The following is a 19,081-nucleotide window of genomic DNA, read 5'->3' as shown; positions in this document are numbered from 1 at the left end:
CTAGACTGGTATGATTTTGCACAAATAATTTGCTTTTGCACAAAAGCATCAGTGCCAGTGTAGATGCTCTCTTGTGCAAGAAAGCTCCGATGGCCATTTTAGCCATCAGGCTTTCTTGCGCAAGAAATTAACTTGGCTGTCTACACTGGCCCTCTTGCGCAAGAATACTTGCACAAGAGGGCTTATCCCTGAGCGGGAGCGTCAGAGTATTTGCGCAAGAACCACTGATTTTGTACAGTACAAAGTCAGTCTTCTTGTGCAAATACTCGCGGCCAGTGTAGACAGGCAGCAAGATCTTGCGCAAAATCATGCCAGTCTAGACACACCTGGGGAGTGTCTTTCTGCTTCTCAGTCAAGCCACATTAGTGATGCTTGTTGGGTTTTTTTGCTTCTCATTTGGGTGCGATCCCAACTGATTTTTCTGTGGGCCAGCAGCCTCTGAACCAAAAACCACCACTGCCCAAGGCATAAGCCTTCTCTCCGCTTCCGCTAACCTTATAGGCTACGTCTAGACTGGCATGATTTTCCGGAAATGCTTTTAACGGAAAAGTTTTCCTTTAAAAGCATTTTCGGAACAGAGCGTCTAGATTGGCACGGATGCTTTTCCGCAAAAACACTTTTTGCGGAAAAGCATCCGTGGCCAATCTAGATGCGCTTTTGTACAAAAAAGCCCCGATCGCCATTTTCACGATCGGGGCTTTTTTGCGGAAAACAAATCTCAGCTGTTTACACTGGCCCTTTTGCGCAAAAGAGACTTTTGCCCGAACAGGAGCAGCATAGTATTTCTGCAAAAAGCACTGATTTCTTACAGTAGGAAGTCAGTGCTCTTTTGCGGAAATTCAAGCAGCCAGTGTAGACAGCTGGCAAGTTTTTCCAGAAAAGCGGCTGATTTTCCGGAAAAACTGGCCAGTCTAGACACAGCCATAGAGTAGGACTGAGAAGCATACCCCATCCATTCCCTGCAAGCAGGCATACTTTCTACAGGCCAGCTTGCTGGCTACTGCCTCTCACCAGGCAGGTAGTAGGTCTAGCTGCAACTATCTTTTGACCTAGTGCTGAGATTCAATGGCCTGTTTGCATTGTAGCCCACTGTGAGAACTAATCTCTTTTACATAAAACACTGAAAAGATCAATATGTTGTTCCTGGGCCAAACTTGAGTTTAGGTCTCCCAGAGGCTAGGAAAGGCACATTTTAGCATTGTAGTCAAGCCTACTATGAAATAGGCTACAATCTAGATTAACATGGCACAGGGGTGGCCTTGAGTAAGGCCAGCATTAAAAACATGGGACATAGAGCTTCTTTATAGAACAGTGATTTTCAAACTTTTTTCTTGTGATCCAGTTGAAAATTGTTGCAGCTCATGACCCAGCATAATTATATCTTTAGAGTAGAGTACAGGCTCCAGGGATGAAAGCGCAGGGGGTGAAGGTTTTGCCCGGATGTGTGGGCACTGGGGCGGGGCCTGATATGAGGGGTTTGGAATGTGAGGTGGGGAGTAGAGCAGAGGGGTTCTGTATGTGGGCAGGGACTCTGGACTAGAGCATAGGGATGGAGAACAGGGGCTATGGAATGGGGCCAGAGGTGAGGTGTTTGGGTGCAAACAGGATTTCTCGGATTGGGGGTCTCAGGGCTGGGACAGATTGTTGGGGCACAGGCTTACCTCTGGCAGCTCCCATCCCAAGCTCTAACTCCACATTTCCATTAGCAGTTTCCTGATTTGTCACCACGCATTGCTGAGCAAGAATGGAACAAGTTCATTTTTGGGCTTGTTTTGCTTTTTAATCTTGTGAGAACTGCTAGGCTCTACCTAGGAACTGGACTTGCTGCCAACTGCTTCCAGGGCACAGTGCAGTTCTTAGTGCGAGCACATGCAGGAATCTGGCCTTAGCATCCCTGCTGGTCATCCTACATCAAGGCAACCCAGTGCCTGATTTCCAAGACCCATACTTTGAAAATCACTGTATAACATGGTGGAGGTGGGGGAATGGGGAAAACGGTTGAGAACTCTGCTGTAGTAAACAACCTTGTCTGGGAGACCTAAATTCAAGACCTGACCTAGCAATATAGATAAGGTTATATTAACTTTTTACTGCAGCTGTGCCTGTCCCCCAACAAACCTTTATCTATTGCAGCCCAGGAAGAAACTAGTGTGCGTGCGCAGGCATGCACACACGCACGCGCACACACACGCACACGAGTCAGCACTTGGAATAGAAACCACACAGAGAGACTTTATTGAAAATAAAACCTTACACTACCTGGAATGGAACTGAAGCATCCCCCAGAAGCCAATATGGATTTGGGGGGGAAGGAAAGGAATTAAGAGATAAGGGGGGAGGGGGGAGAGAATATTAAGCAGTTAAGAAATTAACAGTCACAATATCCAACATATGCAGATACATCCAGGAAGGCAACAGTGGCCAGTCAAAGAGACAAAGTCAGCTGCCCTACCACCGTCCAGGAGCATTCAAGTGGGATGCTGAATATGGGAGGGAGAAGAATCATCAGATGGAAAGCAGTTTGCAGAGCCAGCCCACAGCAGGGGCCTGCTCCCCCAAACAACTTAGAGGAGCAGGCCATAGGTCCTGCTGGGCTTCTGTCCCTGTGGCGCCCAGCATACAAGCACACATTGCAGAGGAGGTGAAAGCATGCACTGTCCTCAAAGGAGAGCAGCTGCTGATGGCAGGATGGCACCAGGGACAGAGGAGGGGTGACGTGGCAGCAGTAGGAAGAGTCCATCCAGTCTGTACAGGGAATGGGATGCCCTACCAGAGCCTACTTAGCTGTCATCATTTGTACAAACTCTGCAAAGCAAAGGCACAGGGTCAGAACAAGAGAAGAGACTGACCCTCCCTCCCAACCTTGCCCAATTTCAGGCAAAAACAATTTCCCCCACCCAGGCTGCTCTTGGAGGTGCTGGGTCTCCATTTCTAAGAGTCAACAGTATTTCTGACATATTGAGCAGCAGAGCTGGGATGAGGCATTCTTCCCAGACTTATCATACCCACTGCACTTGGAGAGACAGCTCAACTGAATCCCTGGGGAAACAAGTACCCTCTTCAGAGTAGTATTATCCTGTGCACCAGCTGCACCCTCTGGATAGACAGTAAAAGCTGCCCTGCCCCCCTCACCTTCATAGTTGACTTGTCCATCACCATCGATGTCAGCTTCCCGGATCATCTCATCCACCTCCTCATCTGTCAGCTTCTCACCCAAATTGGTCATGACGTGGCGCAGCTCAGCCGCACTGATGTACCCATTCCCATCCTGGGGGGCAGGAGCCATGTCAGGCAAGAAAGCCATAGGGCTGGCCCCCCTTAGCACAAGCACCATAGGGACCTCACCCTGTTGGCCTCCACACAGGTCTGGGGGGAGGAGCAGCAGGTGGACTATTACAGGCATTCCCCCTTTCCAGCTTCTCCCCCCCCCCCCAACACACAGAACCACCAATGTCAGGTAGCTGATGACTCTCCAGACTCAACCCCATGTGCAAAGGGAAGCTGTCCAATTGTAAAGCTCATGCACACATGTACTCAGCTGTCCCTGCAGGGAGTTTAGCTCTGGCTGCTATTTTGGCACTCGTGGGCAGAAAGAGGGGGAGCGCATGGCACAGCCACTAGGGATAAGGGGGAGTGAGTGGAACTCCACAGCCTCACCTTGTCAAAAACCCGGAAGGCCTCACGGATCTCCTCTTCACTGTCTGTATCCTTCATCTTCCTTGCCATCATGGTTAGGAACTCAGGGAAATCAATAGTGCCATTCCCTTGAGCAGGGAAAGAAGCCATTAGTGCTGGCACTGACACTGGGTTGGTGACCCCATGTGGCATCCAGTATCCTTCCTCCCACAAATCCAAACCCCCAAGTATGGGTGGAGGGGAAGATTGCCAAATGGGGAATAGGGAGCTTTGGGGAATTCACTGAAACACCCCCTTCCCTCAATCACAGACTTGCCTTGAAGAGATTCTTCTTCACCACCCCCCTACAGAGTTGTGGAGGTCCTAGAAACAAACCCCAGCGCTTTGTAGTTTGGGCTGCTGGCTGGCCTACAAACTTTGGGTAAACCCCCTAGGTTTAACTCAGGTACAACACCCATACTGGAGCAGGAAGAGGTAGTTCTCTAAGGGGTCTCCATTACTTTGCGATGAGAAGCCACAAACCTTGGAATAAGATGATTCTCAGCTCAGCCCCAAGAGACCTTCAACTGTGTGAGCAGGGTAGCTAACAGCAGTACCCACAAGGGAGGGGCTGGGATTAGGTGTAACACACAAGGACCTAGGGCTAGAAGGAGACTCCTGGGTCATCAAGTCCTGCTGCAGGCGGACAGTGCTCTCTGTAAGATGGGCACTTGTGCAGCCACTCAGGAGAAATGCAAACGCTGACCAGCTGATCAGCAAAGTGCCCATAGCTAGGCTTTGTGTTTCTATTGCTAGTGCACATTTGCACTACTTGGTGCTCATACGAATTATTCCACACATGTATGAAAAAAATCCACATTGATGGAATGGATTAGAGGGAACATTGCAGATAGGTCTGTCAAAATCTCAGACAGGAACTTATCAGTGTTTCCTCCCACTGGCAGGCTGTTTCAGAACCTTACTCTTAGCTTTAATAGCTCATTTTCTCCTGGACGTATTTACAAAAAACAATCAGATCTACCCTCTCAAGCTTCATCTGGCCAATCTATACAAATCCAGCTCTTTCGGTCTTCTCTCCATTCCTCTGATTGCCTAGAAACCCTTCTCAGCCCCTAGCCCAAAGTTCAGAGTCTAAACAAAAAATATTAAGGGAAACTGAGGCACAAAAGGAAAACGACACCAAATTCAGAGCAATACACAGAACACAGTAGCTCTGCCCCCCCCCCCCAGCTCAGATCATTTCTATCCCAACCCTCAATGCCATGAGCACAGGGGCTGTATCCCCACCCGCCACACAGCCTCCTCTCACCATCAGCGTCCACTTCATTGATCATGTCCTGCAGCTCTGCCTCAGTGGGGTTCTGCCCTAGGGACCTCATGACAGTACCCAGCTCCTTGGTGGTGATGGTGCCATCCCCATCCTTATCAAAAAGGGAGAAGGCTTCCTTGAATTCTGCCGGGAGAAAGAGTCGTTGAAGGCGGGAGGGAGGAGGGGGGAGCTGCCACAGGGCCCCTTCTCCCTGCAGTCCCCTCCCTCCCCTCAGCACCCTGGGCAAACAGGCTCGTGGGCCTGCGGCCAAGCACACTGCGAAGCGCCAGGCCCCGTACACAGGACTGGGGGCAGGAGGACGAAGGGATCTCACCTGCGATCTGCTCCTCTGTCAGCTGGTCTGCCTGCAAGAGGAGACAGTTACTGACCTGAGCGCCCGGCGCCGCCCGCAGCCCCCCCAGCCCCGCCCCGCCCCGCCCCGCGAATCTGGGGAAGAGATTCCGCCCTCAACCGCCGGAGCCCGCGCCCCCTCGTGACCCCCGACTACCTGCTCCCGCTGGCCAAGGGGGGACCCCACCCGCCGGCCAAGGGAGGGACCCGGGCGCCCCTCCCCACCCCTATTGCTCTCTCCGCGCACGTCCCCAGCACCCCGGCCCCGGAGTCTCAGCAGCCCCCTCCCCCCGCCTGCCCACGAGAGACCCCTGGCCCCGTTTCTTGCCATGGCGGCGGCGAAGGCAGGGGGCTGGTGCTACAACCGCTCAGTTCCCCGTGTTCTTCAGCTCCCTCCGCCCGGGACGCGCCGCCCAAATCCCTCCGCCCGCAACGAGTCCCGGACCCAGCAGTAGCCTTCCGTTGCGTTTTGCGCCGAGCCCTTTAAATACCGCCCGCCCGGCGCGGCCACGTGACCCGCCTGCCCCGAGCCCATTGGCCGGCTCCCACCTGCAATGCGTCAGGGAGGCCGCTTAAAGGGGAAGGGGGAGACGAGGCCGGTGTTCGGCCGACGGAAAGTGTCGGGGGGTAGAGAACAGGCACAGAAGAGCAGGTGTATTTAAAGGCGCGGTGATGTGTAAAACGGGAGGGTGGAAGGCGCCCAGGTGGAAGCAGTGGGGAGGGCTTCTCCTGTTCAAACACTGGCTCCTCAGCCAAATGGGAGGGTGGGGAGTCACTCCTGGACTTACAGGCCCAGCATGCACTGGTGCAACTCTTCCTCGTGTGCAGGGAGATGCAATCACCCCTCGTACCCAGGCTGCTCTGCTATAGGTCTGTGCAGAGGGAGCCAACTGCCATGGGTCGACCAGCTCTCATGTGGGCGGATTTAACTACAGGCCAGGGACTTGCAGAGTCTAAGGATCTGCCCCCAGCCACTCAGTAATCACAGCAGAAAGAAAAGGGGATCCTCACAGTGCAGGCAAAAGGTGGGGGTAGATGACAACTAGTGAATATGAAATGTGTGTGGTTTGGGGGAGGGGGAACATTGTCTTTCCCTCCTCCCCTCAAGGCATGAAGCAGCAAGGGGAAAAAAGGTCATGGATCATACTAGAAGAAGAGACAATCCAGAATCACTAACCAGAGCCTTTTATTAACTAGTTCCATGCTGATCCCAGCAGCACTCACAAAGGGTGTAGCACAAAGCCCTCCTCCCCTTACACACACCTGTCCCACAAATGGCACCGGTCCCCACCATAGGGAGAGAAAGGAAGAAGAGAAAGACAAAAAAGAAGAGTGACCCCCTATGCGATCCCACCACACAGAGCACCCAAAATGGGGGTGACCATGGGAGGAGGGGCAGGGGGGATGACAGAAGGGCAGGGCCAGCCCCACAGGAGCTAGAATAACTTTGGGAGTGCAAGCTGCAGCCAGTGGGGTCTAAACCCTTTGGTCCCTAAGGCCTCGTCTACACTACCGGAAGCCCATGATCTAAGTTACACAACTTCAGCTATGAAGTTGATGTACTTAGATTTACTTACAGCTGTACCTTCACTGCAGTAAGTCAACAGCTGACACTCTCCTATCAACACCAGGATAAGGGGAGGTGTACCAGACTCACAGGAAGAAGGGGAAAAAAAATCTGATGCCCTCTTTCCCCCCCTCCCCCTCGATCAAATCGCTGCCCATGGATCCGGAGGATAGTGAAGACAAACCCAAAAATCTAGTTGCTATCCCATCTTGGGGAAACGCAACGTGGAGCCCAGATCTGCTATAGGCACCATCCTCTCAGGGATGCTAAGGGAGGCTAGCAAGAACTGGGGCACATCAATCACCAGTTTCCCTTCCCACTGCCAGCCTGCCCTTAGGAGTCCTGGAGGTCTGTCCTGATACATGCCAAGCTCCAGGGTCCTGTTCTCCCAACTCAAGGGAGAACATAATATAGGTGCCTTCTTACCTTATGGCTGCAGTTCCCCTGCCCTCTCCCCATCCCCACCCCCACCCCAAGGCCTCACTGCTGCCCCTGGAGGTGTTAGTAGGATTCACATGAACAATATCCTTTCCTGGGAGGTGGGACACCCTGGCCTGCAGGGGAGGCCCCTTCCCTAAGCTACATAGGGGAAGTGCAGCAGCAAGCCCTCGGATGACTCCAATGTCAGATCCTTCAGGGACAGCTGCCCCTCCTGACGCTGGGGGTCAGTGCTGAGCTCCACAGTGGCCTCAGGAGGCAGATGAGAGTGGGTGATGGTGATAGGGATGCGGGTGGCAGCAAAGTTGAGGACCACCAAGAAGCGTTTGTTCTGGTCCCAACTGCGCAAGTAGACGCAGACATCTGGTGCTGGCGTGGGTAGCATCGTGAACTCCCCATGCAGCAGTGAGCGCTCCTTGCCCCGCAGCTCGCTCAGGTGCCGGAACAGGGAGAGCAGCGAGGAACGGTCCCCAGTCTGTGTCTGGGATTGAAGACATGAGGTTAGTACAGGGGGTTCTCAAGAAAAAAAAATTAGGACCTCAGAGGGCACCCACCAACTCTTGCAGGTGGCTGCTCTCACTAAATTTTCCAAATAGTTAATTATTTTTTCCTAGAGTTATGCACATAAGCTATAATGATTTAGATATGTATTTGCAGGATTTTTTTGCAGACTCAAAAAAATGTACAGTTGTGTCTATTCTTTACTAAACCTGAAGAGAAACACAAATAAGGGGCTTTCTACAGTCTTGTCTTGGTTTTATTGTTTATTGCCTTAAAAAAAAATAGGGCTGTCAATTGATGTGCGTTAACGCCTGCGATTAATGCAGGGCAGGATTAACTCGTTAATTTTTTTAACACATTAATCGCAGGCACTCCGGTGCTTCAAAGGGGCAGTGCAATAGGAGCCTGGGATCAGCTGGATCCCCAGCTGCCGGCGGGCTCCACCTTGTGCTGCCCCGGTGCTTCAAAGGGGCAGCGCACTAGGAGCCTGGGCTCTGTGCAGCGCTGCCCCTTTGAAGTGCTGCTGTGGTGTTTCCAAGGGGCAGTGAGGCATGGAGCCCAGGATCACCTGGGGACTCCACCTGATCCCGGGCTCCTGTGGTGCTTTCCATTTGAAATGCCGCCGCTGCATTTCAAAGGGGCAGCTGCATTGAGCCTGGGGTCAGCAGAGGACTCCAGCTGATCCCGGGCTTCTGCAGTGCTGCCCCTTCGAAACCACAGCATTTCAAAGGGCAGCACATGGGATTAATCACACGATTAAATTTTTTATCTCAGCATCCCTAAAAAAAATACATATTGCAGCTAGCGAGTCTGCTACAGGGAAAAGTATATGTTAATATCACTTTTCACAGCCTACCAGCTAGTTGCTAAGTCTTCAGTGAAAACTGATATTCACATTGATATTCTTGTGATATTTGTTTCTATGTGAATATCACTTCTCAGAGAAGACCTATTCAGCTCTCAGGAAGCCCAAGGACAAATTAAGCCCTGCATGGGCACCAGAGCACTGTACAGCCAGGACAGTGGAGATAGTGAGTCACGGGCTGGGGCTAGGGCCTGCCATTGTGCAGCCAAACCCAGAGAAGGCAGTAAGGACCAAGTGTTATGGGGAGGGGGGGGGGGTGAGCCCAAGGACTGACCCTGAAGCCCTGTGGCTGAAGCTTGGGGCCCCAGAGCCAGTCATTGCCTAGCTGGAACCTGAAGTCCTGCGGCTGGATCCTGCCCAGAGTGGAAGCCAGAGTCCCACCATTCCCAAAGTTGGGAAATTCAGTAGCTGCATGCTTGTGTAGAGCCCATCTCTTGGGGATGGGTCGGGACGGGGGGGAGGGGGGGGACGGAACGACACAAACCCTCTTGGCAACCTCAGGGGAAGGACTGCTTTGACCCCCCCCCCCCCCCCCCCCCAAAAAAAAATTACTGACTAGGAGATTGTGGCCTCAGAAAAAGCCTTTGGTGGCCACACTTGAGAATCCTTAACTCCTCCCACACCCTAAGTTCGGTCCACATTTAGCCTACCCTCACCATACCACCCATGTTCTTCCTCTGAGCTCTGCCTGCATGCCAGCCCTCACCTTCACAGTGAAGTTGCTGCTGGTGTCCCCATCCTGAGGCAGCGTCTTTGAGGAGAAGCCAAAGTTGGCCGAATCATCCCACCGCATGCGGGGTGCACTGGACTGGGGAAGTGACAGGCATGGTTAGAGAGAGTTGCACAGCTGGTTGCCCATCTCTTCTTGCCCCAGCCCACCCATCCCTTCCCCAGGCATCCCTCCCCCCGCAGGAGCTGCACAAACCTCCCTGTCCCCATCCCTTCCTCCCCCCAACCCCTCTTCTCTACCATCCTCCCCCTACCCCAATATCGCTCTCTTCCCAAGCACATTCAGAGACTTCAGTCCCCCTTCATCTTCCTACTCGTATAGAATCATAGGACTGGAAGGAACCAGGAGAGGTCAAGTCTAGTCCCCTGCACTCATGGCAGGACCACACTCCATTCAGAGTATCTTGTCAGGTGTTTGTCTAACCAAGAGATTCCACACTCTCCCTAGGCAATTTATTCCATCACTTACCCTCCCTGACAGGAAGTTTTTCCTAATCCTCATAAGTACATAAGAGCAGCCATACTGGGTCAGACCAATGGTCCATCTAGCCCAGTATTCTGTCTTGCCAACAGTGGCCAATACCAGATGCCCCAGAGAGAGGAAACACAACAGGTAATCTTCACGTGATCCCTCCCCTGTGACACACCTCCAGAGAAACAGAGGCCAGGGATACCATTCCTACCCATCCTGGCTAATAGCCATTGATGGACATAACCCCCATGTATCTATCTAGCTCTTTTTTGAATCCTATTAAAGTCCTAACCTTCACCACAACCTCTGGCAAGGAGTTCCAGAGGTTGACTAAGTGCGGAGTGAAGAAAAGCTTCTTTTTGTTTGTTTTAAACTTGTTGCCTATTAATTTAATTTGGTGACCCCTAGTTCTTATATTGGGGAATAAGTAAATAACTTTTCCTTATTCACTTTTTCCACACCAGTTATGATTTTATAATCATATTCTAATGTCCAACTTAAACTTGCCTTGCTGCAATTTAAGCCCCTTGCTTCTTGCCCTGTCCTGAGAGGTTAAGAATAATTTCTTCCTCCACCTTGTAACTACCTTTCAGGTACCTGAAAATTATTATCCTCCCCACATACCGTTTTCTCTTTTCCAAACTAAACAAACTCAGTTTTTTTCCAATTTTCTACACCTTTAATAATTTTTGTTCTTCTTTCTGGACTTTTCAATTTGTCCACATATTTTCTTAAGTGTCGCACCCAGAACTGGACACTATACTTCAATTGAGACTAGGGATGTTAACAGATAACCCACTTGTCATGGGTGGAGGACTGATCCAGCCCCACAAACCCTGTGTAGGGCCACCGCTTCTGCCAGCTCCGTGCTGCTTTATTCAATTGGGCTGGAGCATCCCCCCATCTACCTCCATTTAATCAGTTAACCGATTAAACTTAACGTTTAACCAGTTAACTAATTAAACAGGAATTTACATCTCTAGTTGAGACATAATTAGCAGAGGGGAAGAATTACTTCTTACGACACTCCTGCTAATCCATCCCAGAATGAGTCTGCTTTTTTTGCACCAGCGTTACACTGTAGACTCAGTTAGCTTGTGGTCCACTGTAACCCGTAGATCTCTTTCCGCAGTACTTCTTCCCAGGTAGTTCCCATTTTGTACTTGTGAAACTGATTGTTCCTTCCTAAGTGGAGTACAGGTTGCACCTCTAATATATGGTACTCTTTGGTCCAGCTGCTCCTGGACCAGAGAGCCTGGGAGCCTAATGGCAGGGGGGCCAGCAGCCCAGCCAGGGCAGGGGGCAACGGAGCCAGAGGAGCCCTACAGCAGTGCTGGGGCCAGTGCCAGGGCTGTAGCACCCTTGCAGCCCATGACAACATGGGGCTGTGGAACCTTGGACACTTGCAGCAGCGTGGCGCTGGGGAATGGAGAACCCCATTCAACCATGGCAGCATAGGGCTGGGTGCCAGAGAAGCCCAGCAGCACACAGCAGTGTGGAGCTGGAGAACCTCAGCTGCACACACAGGGCGGGGCCAGAGGTGAAGAAGCCCAGACACCTGCAGCAGCAGGGGGGAGGGGTTGGAGAATCCCAGTCACTCACAGCAGCATGGAGCCAGGGAAATCTGGCCGTTCACAGCAGTACAAGGCCAGTGCCCGGGCCCAGAGAACCCCGGCCCTCCCATGGCAGCTCAGAGGGGGCAGTGAAAGCGGCAGCACAATAGACAGCCCAGTTTGGGATGGAGTAGAGGGATCCAGAGTCGGGAGACCAGCTGACTTGGAGCAGGTGGCACCTCCCCTGGTCGGGCAAATTCTCTTGTTCGGGACAGGTCAGGTCCTGATGGTGCTGGACCAGGGAGGTCCAACCTGTACTTTGCATTTGTCCTTACTGCATTTCATCCTATTTACTTCAGACCATTTCTCCAGGTCATTCTGAATTACAATCCTATCCTCCAAAGCACTTGCAACCCCTCCCAGCTTGGTTGCATCTGGGAACTTTATAAGCATACTCTATGCCATTATCTAAATCACTGATGAAGATATTGAACAGAACTGGACTTAGAACTGATCCCTGTGGAACCCTGCTCATTATGCCTTTCCAGCATGACTGAACATGAATAACTACTCTCTAGGAATGGTTATTTAGCTAGTTATGCAGCTACCTTATAGTAGCTCCAGCTAGGTTATTAATGAGGTCATGCAAGACTGCATCAAATGCCTTACTGAAGTCTAGATATACCACATCAAATGCTTCTCTCTTATCCACAAGGCTTGTTACCACATTAACTAACTTTCCCAGACCTTCCCCTACATAGGCTGCAGAGGAATTGCCCAGCCATGACCGGGAGGCCACCATGGATTCTGAGCCCCACACTGCCCCTACCTGTCCTGGCAGCTTCCCCAGACCAATCTCATCCCCATAGTTGGTGAAAGGCGTCCCCGGCAGCGTGAAAAGTAGCATGTGATAAAGTCGCAGCAACCGTTCCTTCACCAAAGATGCCATATGCTCTGCCTGCAGGCCCCCAACCTGAAGAGACAGCAGAAAGGCAGTGTCAGCACAGGAGGTGAGAGCTGGACATCATCCCCAGCCCTGGGAAGGAAAATGGGGCTAGTGGTCATGTCCCCAGCCTATCCTTTTAGGCAGCTAACACAGAACACACCTGTGTGCTTTGTGGCAGAGCTCCTTCCCAGCCCAAAGGGTAAACCAGTCTGAGCACTGGAAGCTAAGATACAGATTCAAAGAGGGGCTTAGCAAGGCAATCCTGTGAGGCAGGGATGGGGGTGGATGGGGGGGGTCCATGTCCCAGCTCCTCCCCCCACTGCCTATAACTGAAGACAAGGAGTAGGGGGAGAACAGCACTTACACTCCAGCTAGGCCATTTCTCTCCAGCAGCCTCGATGTAGTTTCTAATTGCGTTTTCCATTTGCTCTCCAGGGGGCTCTGACCCTAGCTCCATCAGATATGGGCTGGCCAGGAGATCAGCACTAGTCTCGTTCATCAGGGACAAAATCTGTGAGGAGTTCTGCTGGCCTGTCCCAGCGATCAGCACTCTGGCAAGAAGGGAGTCAGGACACAGTGAGCACTGGGGTCAGTTCTGAGGTGCTAGGAATGGGGAATTGTAGGGGGAAGTGTCTGAAGATGGAGGGGTGTTTTCTAGAAGGTGGTGAATATGGGGGGGGGGTTGCTGGCATTTAAGGGGTGGCTATGGGGAGTTGGCACTAGGAGATGGGAGAGGGAGCCTGGAAAGTGAGCCTATTCAGGAGGGCTAGCATCCCAGTGGGCCAGCCAGTCAGCCACCACCTCAAAAGAGCCAGAACCATTTGATGAGAACTTGGCACCCACCTGGTGTTGCCATCAGAACTGTATTGGCTGGTGAGGTTCTTCCAGTCCATCAGGAGCTGGGGGTCCTGCAGGAGGAAAAAAACCTGTGAGACAGTCACCCCACATTACCTCCAACCCTAAATACACAGACTAGCAGTTACTTACATTGAGCATCTCCACGCTTTTGATCTGGATCCCCGCCACACCAAGCTCCAGCCAGTACTCCAGCGCCGCCTGCCCAGAGATTGAGTGTCAAGCACCACTACTTGGTATTCCCTACAGTCACCAACCCTGATGCCTCCTATCACCTGGCAGCTCCCAGCCCCCACCCTCCAGTGTAGCCTCCCCCCAACATGAGAAACCCAGATACAGCTACTAGCTGCTTTCCCCTAAATAGTGAGGATTCAAGGAAGTGACAAACCAGGCCTAGACAGATCCATGGGGAGCAAGACACCCCAATCCACCCAAAACATAGTTAGGCTTCCAGCTGCTCTCAAGAACCCCCCTCACCTTCATTTTAGCCTGGAAATTATTGTCATGGGGGGTCTCTAGACTGAACCAGGGAATCTTGCCACTGTAATTGGGGGTCAGGTCCAGGATGACTTTGAGACCTAGGGAGAAAGGGATGTCAGGTGTACATCCTGGGGAAGGGAAAACTCCCCTCCCAAGACACCAGGTTTCCCATTTTCCACCCCTCATCCTTGGAGGGTGGGGGGAGAGGGGGAATCAGATCCAGCACCTTCAGGGGAAAAGGCACCATACAGGGATTTTTCTTACTCTTTTTCTTGGCAGCTTCCAGCAGCTTAGTGAAAGTCTCCTTGGTGCCAAACTTAGGGTCCACTGTCTGCAGATCAGTGGCAATCAGACTGTCTGGAGCATTAACATGTATGGGTCCAATTACCAGCCCCTTCACCTTCAGGGAACTCAGGTAATCAATGCGCTGCTGCACCCCTGGGGGAGAGTGGACAAGGAAGGGAGGGCCAGGTTAGAGGCTTGCGGCTCTCCCAGTCTCACACAACTGCTTCCCTCAGCCCAGGTAAAGGCTGTCCCCATAGCCCCTGCTTCTTGCCCACCTTACTAGAGCCCTGCATGTATTCAAAGTTTGTATCCATATCCACAAAAAAAGAACCGTGGCTATATCCATGGATATCTACATCTATAGATAAAGCAGATATCTGCTATTTGCAGGGCTCTACATATTACCCCTACCCCCCAGGCAAAGGTTACTGGCCCAGTCTCCCTTCCTCCCCCACCCAGAATGGAACCTTTAACCCAGCCAATTCCCCAAGTTGATATTAGCCTCCACACATTATGGGCCCTTTGGCCCCCTGCTCTCTTCCTCCCCACGGGACTTTAACCCCACAGCTCCCTACCCCCCGCGGGACCTTAACCCCACAGCTCCCTACCCCCGCCCATCCTCAAACCCTCCTGATAGCTGAGTCAGCGCAGCCTGGGGTGACGTCAGAGCTGATGAAACAAAGCCCAGTGCTTGCTGCCAGCCGGCTAAAACCGGCTTGGAGCAACTTGGACTGGAGCAACTCCGCCAACTCTCCCTCCCCCGCCAGTGGGGGCGGGCAGCCAGCCGCCGGCCAGCAAGCACAGGCTTGCGCTAGGAGCACGTGCGGGGACTGATTCCCCCACCCCCAGACAGGGAGAACCGGAGAAGGGGGCTCACCCCAACGCCACCCGGGCTCCAATTTGTGGCAAGGCGGCAACTAAACCCCAGTGTTCATCCGGATGTTCTGCCACCCCCCATCCTTCCCTCTCCCACCATCACCCTCCCCTTCCCACCCTCCTGGATTAATCCCTAGCTATGGGAGGGAAGTGGGGCCCTGGGTTACGGGGGAGGGAATGACCAGGACTCCTGGGTTCCATTCCCAACTGGAGTCGGGGGCGCGGGGGAGAAGGACTGAGAATCAGAACTCACCTGCTAAGTCCCCGACTCCATCGGCATCTGAATCCTGGAAGGCCTCCAGCGCCTGGATGCGATATATGCCGCCTTTGTGCCACCACTCTTGGGGAGGCAGCTCCTTACAGCGGGGAGCCTGCACGATGATGACGATGGCCCCCGCCAGCATACCCAGCCACCCCAGCCAGAAGAGGATGAGCAGGGCCCAGCGGGTGCGCACCCACGCTGGAGTGCCCGCTACCTGCAGCAGCTCCTCTTTGGAGAGCCCCGTGAACTTGGTGTCAGCATCCGCCTCGCCATCCTCCGGCACTTTCACCTTCACCATCCCGTTCTTCTCACCCAGGCTGCCTGGGGAGCCCGATGCCGGTGAGGAGGGAGAGCCCGTCATGGGCTGCTTCTCTGGCTCCATCTCATTCAACTCCACCTCCTTCATGTCCACCTCCGTGTCCTGGCTCATGATGCCTGGTTAGATGCCACTGAGTATCACTACGGCCTGCAGCGAGGGGAGAGAGGCAGAGCCATGTGCCCCAGGCACAGAGCACCCGCCCCCCCCCCCCCCCTCCGACTTTGGCGCACAGCCCTCCAGCCCAAACATATTTCCCCCCACTTGACAGAACTCCTGGTGCGGAATTCAACCGCAGCCATACTAACTTCTCACCTCGTGCCCCCCGCTGCCAGCCCCCTCCTATAGCCCTGTGCGCGCTGGTACCCAGTCCATGCGCCTAGGGCGCAGCGCTTCAACACGCCAGCCCCATGTGCCCAACATACCGCTGTAGATCATACCTAGAGCCTGACTTCCCTGACTATAGAATAGAGGCGCCCGAGCTGCCAGCACTGATATATCCAGATCCGGATCCGCCTTCAGCTCCGCCTCCTACCAGGCTTAAGGTGGAGACCGTTAATTACTCTATGTTCCTATGAGCTACTGCTTGGAGAAGTGGAGAGTATCCTGCTTGAGGAGGGAGAGAGACGGGGAAATTGGGGACTATGAAGGGAGCAGTGCCCCAAGTTTTAGATGGCAAAGAAAATGACGAGAAATTGCCTCTACATGGAAAATTTGAGGTTGAGAATGGAAGGGTTTCCAATAGGGGATAAACAGAATGAATCAGAGAGTTTGCCACTGGATGTCTCCAGGGGTGGGGCAAAGGGGGTAACTAGGCTTGAAAAGAATACATTCATGAGTGTGCCTAGTGGTTAAGATGGAGGGGCTGGGTGTGAAGACACCACTTTACCATCAGTGTTCTGTCCCCACCTCTGGCAGGAGTGGTAATACCTAGTGGTTAGAGCAGGGAGTAGGGCTTGGAAAGCAGGATTCTGCATGCCTAATCCCAGCTTCGGTGACTCATTTGCATGTGGCTCCGCAAAATCTTTTGCTTCAGCCTGACTCCATTTTGCCAACTACTCTTTACTTCATAGTCTGTCTCTTGCTGAGAAAGAAAACCATTTCGTGGTATGGGGAGGGGACAGATCAGTGTCTGGGAACCTTGGGTATGGGGACATCAAAGGTTAGGAACCCATGAGGAGCTGAGGGATCATAGTCTGGGAACCCTAAGGGGGAAGGCTAGATCAAAGGCTAGGAAGTGGTGAGGCCAGGAATCAGAGTCTGGGAACGCCATGGGGGGGGGGAGCTGCCATCAAAGGCTGGAAATCCAGCCCCTTCCCTCCTGCCCTGACAATCACAAGAAATCCTTGATTGTTCCCTGGCCCAGGTTTGTCACCAATGAGAGAGTTCTGTGGTGGGAGCCTCAAAGAGAAAGCTCTGTGGTGGGAGCCCCCCGCCCCACAACTCAGCCACATACATAGCAGAGAGGGGCAGCTTGAGGGGGCTACAGCAGCTTTTCCATTTTCTGACCCTTGTGAGAAGCCTTAAGCTCTAAATAGTCCCATGTACCATTGGGAATATGTGACTAATGCCCCCACCCCAACCGTGGGTACAGGGAGGGGGAGATACTCCTTCACCCCTCCCCCAGGCTAATCAAACCTCCTCCTCAAGAAACCTCCCAGGAGCCAATACCCCTCAGTGCTCCCCCAGCTAATCCTACCCCCTACCCAGCTAACACCACCCTGGTTATGTCTACACTCGCTGCTTCTTGCTTTACAGTACGACATGGTAAAAGAGGGCTTCTTGCGCAAGAGCTACACTCTTTTTTAACAGGTGTAAGCCCTCTTGCGCAGGAGCTCTTGCTCAAGAGGGCAGTGTGGACGCTCGGCCAGGGTTTCTTGCGCAAGAAAGCCCTATGGCAAAAATGGCCATCAGAGCTTTCTTGCACAAGAGAGTGTCCACACTGCCATGGATGCTCTTGCACAAAAGCACAGCTGGCACATGGCAGTGTGGACATGTTCTTGTGCAAGAAGCCGCTAGTGTAGACATAGCCCAAGTGATTAAACACAGATCTGCCCTTACCTGTGGGCTTCTTACCCACCAACAAACAGTTCCAACTGCCTCCTGGTCCTGGAACACCCCTTCCCCCACCCCCTCCATAAAGTCCAGTTCTCAGCTGCATCTGAATGGCATTAACTGGGCAGGGCTTCTGGGGCTGATCTGACCATGGAGACAAAGTGCCCCCTCCAGCCATAGCAAGTTCTCCCCAAAACACACACTGAGGCAGGGGTGTTACAAGGAAGCTTGCCAGGCCACTACTCTGTGATGGCTACCACCAAACTGCCCCAATTCAAATTGGGCATTGAATTTACCCAAAAGGAGTGGAATGGGGGAGGGTTCAAGTGCCACAGCTGAGGTGCTGATCTCCCAGCACAGGTGCCCCAGCTCTGCCACCATAAGCAGCAGCACCTGAGTCAGCAGAGAAAACCAGGAGCCACGCCCCCTACCAAATGTGGCCTAAAGGCAAGGGCTGTAAACAAGTGCCAGTCACACAAGCTGTAATCAGAGACTAGTGCCCTCATCCCTTCAATGGGCAGCCTCCCTGCTCTGACCAGCCTCTAACCTCTCTCAGCACCCTCGTGCTATGTATATACCCCATTATTCATCCCACTCTATGTACCCCCCTTTTCTCCCACTCCATGTGCTACCTGGCCTCTCCATGTTGTATATACACCCAAATATTCTCCTCCATGTGCACACCCTCTTGATCCTGTCATTCTGTGCACCCCTGACGTTCTCTATCCTGTATACACACATATCCCTTGCCCCTTTCTCCCTGCCCACTGTGCAACCCTCACCATCACATATGCCCCTGCCCTGACTCTGACATGTGCATGTCACTCCAGTTCTCTTTTCCCACAGCAGCACACACACACATATACAAACCCTGGGGAATGCTCCCACATTGTCATGTTGGGGCTTGAATCCTCAGGAAGCCAAGGGCGTGGGAGAGACAGGGAGGGAAATAGCAGGCGCCAAGATGCTGCTCCAGAGCCACAAATGGATCCTGAATGCTTCTTGCCCAATGTTGCCAGCCAGTCAGGGTGGCGCCAGGAATGGGAGAAGAATTCACCACCCCAGGGAAGGTTTAGGCCCTAGCACAGCTCAGCCATCTTGGGAGAAGAATTACACAAAATGGCTTCCAGCAGCCATCTTTGTGTTTCCACTGACCTGCCAACAGCCATTGCATCTTGTCATGCAGCCATCTTTGTGCCTCCCCTATTCATGACCATTCTCCTCCTTGGCAGCCATCATTGTGCCAATCTTTCTTGGAAGTCATCTCTCTGTGTTATTACCCTGACAACCATCACCCCTTCTCTGGCAGTCATCTTTGTTTTGGAACTTAGTACTGCCCCCTAGCTCCATGGACCTGTGACGACTGGGAAAGGGGCACCCCCACTTCCATGCCAGCAGTTGCACTGTAGGGCAGCATCAAGATTGGGTATCATTTCCTAAGGGCCCAGGCCTGGGAACCACTGGCAGAGCTGGGGGGCCCCTTCCCTGTGGGTCTGTGTTGAGGCAGAAGAAGCAGGCTCCATGGAAGCCCCAGCTCTGCTGACCTCAGCCCTTAAAGGAGCTGCCCTGCTTAGAGGAAGTGAAG

The 19,081-nt window shown here is 52.8% G+C and overlaps 2 protein-coding genes across 3 annotated transcripts; both read right to left on the bottom strand.

Moving 5' to 3' along the window:
• Positions 1-2,206: 2,206 nt before the first annotated feature.
• LOC102452499 (calmodulin-1) lies at positions 2,207-5,773 on the bottom strand. The gene is made up of 6 exons (XM_006129661.4): positions 5,625-5,773; positions 5,280-5,310; positions 4,946-5,089; positions 3,658-3,764; positions 3,133-3,268; positions 2,207-2,805 (listed from the first exon to the last, which is right to left on the bottom strand). The coding sequence occupies exons 1-6, from the start codon at positions 5,625-5,627 to the stop codon at positions 2,777-2,779; spliced, it is 450 nt and encodes a 149-aa protein (XP_006129723.1). The 5' UTR covers positions 5,628-5,773; the 3' UTR covers positions 2,207-2,776.
• A 692-nt stretch (positions 5,774-6,465) lies between these two features.
• SLC3A2 (solute carrier family 3 member 2) lies at positions 6,466-15,986 on the bottom strand. Of its 2 annotated transcripts, none has more exons than XM_006129663.4 (10): positions 15,882-15,986; positions 15,117-15,591; positions 13,967-14,140; positions 13,700-13,800; positions 13,355-13,423; positions 13,211-13,275; positions 12,732-12,918; positions 12,251-12,394; positions 9,374-9,475; positions 6,466-7,782 (listed from the first exon to the last, which is right to left on the bottom strand). In XM_006129663.4, exons 2-10 carry the CDS (start codon positions 15,553-15,555, stop codon positions 7,438-7,440), a joined length of 1,626 nt encoding a protein of 541 aa, XP_006129725.2. In that variant the 5' UTR covers positions 15,556-15,591; positions 15,882-15,986; the 3' UTR covers positions 6,466-7,437. The 2 variants fall into 2 exon arrangements, with proteins under 2 accessions (XP_006129725.2, XP_006129726.2); XM_006129664.4 differs by having other exon boundaries at positions 15,757-15,887.
• Between the last annotated feature and the right edge of the window lie 3,095 nt (positions 15,987-19,081).

This window comes from Pelodiscus sinensis, chromosome 11 (genome assembly GCF_049634645.1).
Source record: "Pelodiscus sinensis isolate JC-2024 chromosome 11, ASM4963464v1, whole genome shotgun sequence".
NCBI lineage: Eukaryota > Metazoa > Chordata > Testudines > Trionychidae > Pelodiscus > Pelodiscus sinensis.
This window is presented reverse-complemented; position numbering and strand designations above follow the sequence as displayed.

What these genes read in the sequence shown, in the direction of transcription:
- LOC102452499 (XM_006129661.4), bottom strand. An exon ending in GACAGAGGAGCAGATCGCAG is followed by an intron (nt 5,090 to 5,279) that starts GTGAGATCCCTT and finishes TTCTCCCGGCAG; the next exon opens with AATTCAAGGAAGCCTTCTCC. An exon ending in CAATGAAGTGGACGCTGATG is followed by an intron (nt 3,765 to 4,945) that starts GTGAGAGGAGGC and finishes TCCCTGCTCAAG; the next exon opens with GGAATGGCACTATTGATTTC.
- SLC3A2 (XM_006129663.4), bottom strand. Translation starts at nt 15,555, where the DNA reads ATGAGCCAGGACACGGAGGTGGACATGAAGGAGGTGGAGTTGAATGAG. An exon ending in TGGAGTCGGGGACTTAGCAG is followed by an intron (nt 14,141 to 15,116) that starts GTGAGTTCTGAT and finishes ACTCTCCCCCAG; the next exon opens with GGGTGCAGCAGCGCATTGAT. An exon ending in AGTTCTGATGGCAACACCAG is followed by an intron (nt 12,919 to 13,210) that starts GTGGGTGCCAAG and finishes CCTTCTTGCCAG; the next exon opens with AGTGCTGATCGCTGGGACAG.